General features: G+C 39.3%; 1 protein-coding gene across 2 annotated transcripts; it reads right to left on the reverse strand.

The window, feature by feature from the left end:
• Positions 1-109: 109 nt before the first annotated feature.
• On the reverse strand, positions 110-2,826 carry LOC135201502 (actin-like). 2 transcript variants are annotated; one of them, XM_064230486.1, is made up of 2 exons: positions 2,802-2,826; positions 110-1,375 (listed from the first exon to the last, which is right to left on the reverse strand). In XM_064230486.1, the coding sequence occupies exon 2, from the start codon at positions 1,342-1,344 to the stop codon at positions 211-213; it is 1,134 nt and encodes a 377-aa protein (XP_064086556.1). In that variant the 5' UTR covers positions 1,345-1,375; positions 2,802-2,826; the 3' UTR covers positions 110-210. The 2 variants fall into 2 exon arrangements, with proteins under 2 accessions (XP_064086556.1, XP_064086555.1); XM_064230485.1 differs by having other exon boundaries at positions 2,748-2,822.
• Positions 2,827-5,000: the final 2,174 nt, after the last annotated feature.

The following is a 5,000-nucleotide window of genomic DNA, read 5'->3' on the forward strand; positions in this document are numbered from 1 at the left end:
AGTTTTACTTGACTATGAGAATGTTAACTTCGGAATACTGACGGGATATATTATTCATATAAAAGGGTAATTATAAAAACCAGGGAAAGTAGTGATTAAAAGAAACCTCTACTTAATCATTTTATTTATTCCAGGTAATAAAATATTGGTACATTACCATCGTGGAATGAACAATCTTATGTTATAATTTTAGGCTATGATGTACTACATTTAGAAGCACTTGCGGTGGACAATGCCAGGGCCAGACTCATCGTACTCTTCCTTGGTGATCCACAAGGCCTGGAAGGTGGACAGAGAACCAAGGATGGAACCACCGATCCAGACGGAGTACTTCCTCTCAGGGGGAGCAATGATCTTGATCTTGATGGTGGATGGAGAAAGGGAGGTGATTTCCTTCTGCATCCTGTCAGCAATACCAGCATACATGGTGGTACCACCAGACATGACAATGTTGGCCAACAGATCCTTCCTGATGTCGATGTCGCATCGCATGACAGAGTTGTGGACGACCTCATGAACACCAGCAGATTCCATACCAAGGAAGGAAGGCTGGAAAAGAGACTCGGGAGCACGGAAACGCTCGTTGCCGATGGTGATGACCTGACCGTCAGGAAGTTCATAGGACTTATCGATGGAGGAGGAAGCGGCAGAAACATTCATCTCACTCTCGAAGTCCAGGGCAATGTAGCAGAGCTTCTCCTTGATGTCACGGACGATCTCACGCTCAGCGGTGGTGGTGAAGGAGTAACCACGCTCAGTCATGATCTTCATCAAGTAGTTGGTGATGTCACGACCAGCCAAGTCCAGACGGAGGATGGCATGGGGAAGGGCGAAACCTTCATAGACGGGAACCATGTGAGAGACACCATCACCAGAGTCGCAAACCTCACCAGTGGTACGGCCAGAGGCATAGAGGGACAAGACAGCCTGGATACAGACATAAGTGCAGGGCATGTTGAAGGACTCGAACATAATCTGAGTCATCTTCTCGCGGTTGGCCTTGGGGTTGAGGGGAGCTTCAGTAAGCATGGTTGGGGATTCCTCAGGGGCAACACGGAGCTCATTGTAGAAGGTGTGGTACCAGACCTTCTCCATATCGTCCCAGTTAGTGATGATACCATGCTCGATGGGGTACTTGAGGGTGAGAATACCACGCTTGCTCTGGGCCTCATCACCAACGTAGGCGTCCTTCTGACCCATACCAACCATCACACCCTGGTGACGAGCGCGGCCAACGATGGAGGGGAAGACCGATCGAGGAGCGTCATCACCGGCAAAGCCAGCCTTGACAAGACCGGAGCCATTGTCGCATACGAGCGCCGCCGCCTCTTCGTCGTCACACATGGTGATGGTTGGTATGGAGTTTAGATATTACCTGAAATAAAAAAAAAGTAGGATTATGTACAGATAATAAGAATATTGATATGTACAATTACATATAAAATTTCAAAGACTCCTCAACAAATTGGGCAAAACGTCTCTTTTATTATCAAGTGTTTGTATGTACATCATGTCTCATGGAGTAAAAAATTAGGAGTCCGTGCTGGATAACATTATGTAGTGGAAAACACGCTATTTCTATATAGCTAAAAATTTATAACTTCACTGAATGTAGAGTGCCCCATCTGCAATGCGAGTTGAAGAAAGGGCATTATTCTTCATTGCAAACAACTCAAAATGATTATATCACTCGCTAAATTGTAAATGGAGATCGTGAACTGCGTCGCAAATAAGACACAATTCATATTCGATTTCTTTAACGAAACTTTCTCGGGATCAGTATGCTATTTCTATCTTAATAGTAAATGAATTAAGATGTTTGAAAAGGCTCCCGAAATATTGGCATAAAAAACAAATCTTTCCTAAATAGTTACCACCACGGCGTATTTAGTACAAGTCCATTGGGAATTACGATTACCGTAAAAACATAAACAAAAGACTGTAAATATCATAAAGATAAGGATCCCCAAGAAATATTAGTCCTAGATAACGAACCCCGAAAACCCTTGGGGGTTACTATCTAGGAAAGATCCTGAAAAATTCCGAACGAATAACAAAAAGGAGATTGATGCTGTAATTTTTATTGATGGAATTGACAACAAAATATATTTCTATGGATGCAAAATTCTGGAGCTTCAGAAGTTGAGAATACAACAAAACCACGTTTATGTGAAACAAAATGTTACTTCACTTCGTTAATGTTCGATTTGTGATTTATATTCGCTAAATTTATTGTAGTTTCCAGAACCTTAATATTTTACGCACTTAGTTTACACTGACATCCGTTTGAATTCAAATAACCTTTAGAATCACTGAATCTATGGCTATGGTTCATTTCAACCCTTTCCATTTCCTTTAGTCACTGTACAATGGAAATATACAGAATAGCAGTGTAAATATACGAAGTATTACCATTTTCATTTTATTTTCATGAAAGCCAATTCATAGTAATTTGGTGTAATAACATTTACAAAAACATCACTGTTGGCGTATTTAACATATATTTTTAATTTAAATATTTACCATATGATATATTGACTTATTCTGAAAATAATTCAACTGGTAAATACTCGTTAACATCAGAATCTTCCTCGCTGATACATAGGCTATCTACAAGGAATAAACACTATTATCTCAGATTCGAAAGTATACTGTTATCACCTGAGACATATTTAACACACTTTTTCAAAAGTAAACACAACACTTTTCCAGGGGACAAACGAAAATCTCTTACTCTCGATCCTCACCATTTTCCCCGTTTTTCTATGAACCGTCAGTATTGACAAGAATGGACTACCTACCCTGCTCGAGTCCAGTAGACTAAGACTAACAAGGGCGCACTTCTTCGTTTTATACCGAATCTAGGAATGCTTAATCCTATTCAATGCTTGCATTTTTTTATACACTCGTGCCAAAGCAATAACCAAAGCGGAAGATCACCGTGCATGTACTTTGTTGTGCAGATAAGGAATGTCTAGTTTTATATCAGTATGACATCACAACTTCCTAGACCAGGCCAAAAAATGCTTACAGAAGCCTACCCTTGTTTTGTTTGCTTTCGCCAGTAGTTAAAAGTTTCGAATGTATCATTAAAGAAAATCTATACAAAAATCCACCGTAACTAACTGAAATACAATGCCTTTGGCAAGAGCTGTGTTTTGACGGCAATTTTATTGAAAAATAACTTTATATAATATTTGAAGAATAATTTTATTAAAATTGCCATTGTACCCTATTGCTATAGTTAATATTTCACATTCTCTTAGTTATTTTAATTTACAATATATATCTGAATCACAGCATGTAAAAACTATGTAAATGAAAGGTGAATACATATCAAATTGACGTCAGTAGATTTACTCCAAACGTTTTTATTTTTCATTGGCACAAGAGGGCTTAGGACCATTTCTTTTATCGACAATATAAACTTCATAGAAACCATTGCTTGGAAAATGATTCGTCTTTACCTGAGACTGAACTTTGACAGAGGTACTTATACACCATCTATAAATTTCATACCTACCAATTTCTTAACCTAGTAGATAACCCGAGATCTGCAAATAGGTCAAGTTCATATTCGCTTTTAGTCAGAAACCGAAGTGTTATGAGAATGCTTAAAAAAAAAGAAGAAAAAAAAAAAAAAAAAACTCCATCAGAGAAAGATTGAATCAAGTCTTGCAAGTGTGTGGACATGATGCAGAGGAAAATAAACATTATGTGTACTGTGTAAAAGGAGAGAAAGCCAGATGGTTTGGCACTCACTAAGATCAAGGTGCAAGGACACTGTGTGTCAAAAGGGAAAGGTCAAAGAATGGCTGTGCCTGGGGTACATAAAGCTAGGAAGGGGTAATTACTTGCAGTGTTAGGAAAATTCTGGAAGTACTATGTGTGACAGACTACGAATGAGGAATTGACATCCAGTGGTTCTTATTTTATTTCCCTCCACGCCCTTCTTGCATCTATGAGCAAAATTCCCTCCGAGATTGAAAGGAAAATGAAATAAAAAAGAAAAATAGATGGGGTTTCGAGTGACAGGGAGGAAGGTAAATAATAACAAAACATGGTAAGCACAACGAGTCTAACTAGAGTAGTAGACTATTGGAAACTAACGTTATAAGCGATACCTTTGCATTTTTTCATAAACTTCTGAATATTAGCTCCTCATTCTTGTTAAGAGAATACCTAATGTGATTAGGGAATTTACATTTTCCCAAAAGGCTTGAGCCTCCCCTGGCAATTGCTGGCGGCCCCTCCATAAGGAGGCGTGCACCCCCCCCCCCCCCCCCCCCCCCCAACTTTAAGAGCCACTGTACAGTAAGGCAGGAGAATGCAGAAGAATGAGGATGAGACTGCATGTTATTGGGAGAGTCTGAATCTATGCCAGGCCGGGTTTAGAGGAAACCTAAAAATACTTTCAAACTAAGTATAAAAAAAAGAAAAAAAAAACAGGTTTCCATCATGTGTTCCCTACCCTCCCGATACCCCCTACATACCCCAGCCCCACTTGGCACGGTCAAATAGGTTTCCAAGAGGAAGGTAGATCTGTACCCCGCCCACACCCAGGTAGGATAAACAAGAAAGACCCACTCGGATTTTATAGATTAGCGGGAAAACTTGCACCTGGCATCAAGGGTAAAGACGACACTGACCAATCACAGCTGCTGTCATCCATTTTTTTGATGCGTAAGTGGCATTGTGACTTGGTGTATTTATACGACGTAATGCTGAAATATGTTCTTTTTTGTGTGTATTTTGTACTTGCAATAAATATTTATTCTTATACCATCACTTATTCATTCGAAGCAACGGGAATACTAACCGGTAACGCGACACCCCTCTGCTTTTTTGGATAACCATAAATAAGATTCAATAGAATAAAAATGGCAAGCCAAAATTAATTAAAGAATACTTAGATTCGTGAATCTTGTCTCTAGTTATGAAATGTCACACTGATAAAGATAGACTTCGGTTTTTAGCTGAAGGGGTATTAATAATGTAAA

The sequence above is a fragment of the Macrobrachium nipponense genome, chromosome 28 (assembly GCF_015104395.2).
Source record: "Macrobrachium nipponense isolate FS-2020 chromosome 28, ASM1510439v2, whole genome shotgun sequence".
Classification (NCBI taxonomy): domain Eukaryota; kingdom Metazoa; phylum Arthropoda; class Malacostraca; order Decapoda; family Palaemonidae; genus Macrobrachium; species Macrobrachium nipponense.

Excerpts from the sequence above, each read along its gene's own strand:
- LOC135201502 (XM_064230486.1), bottom strand. The coding sequence starts at position 1,344 with ATGTGTGACGACGAAGAGGCGGCGGCGCTCGTATGCGACAATGGCTCC.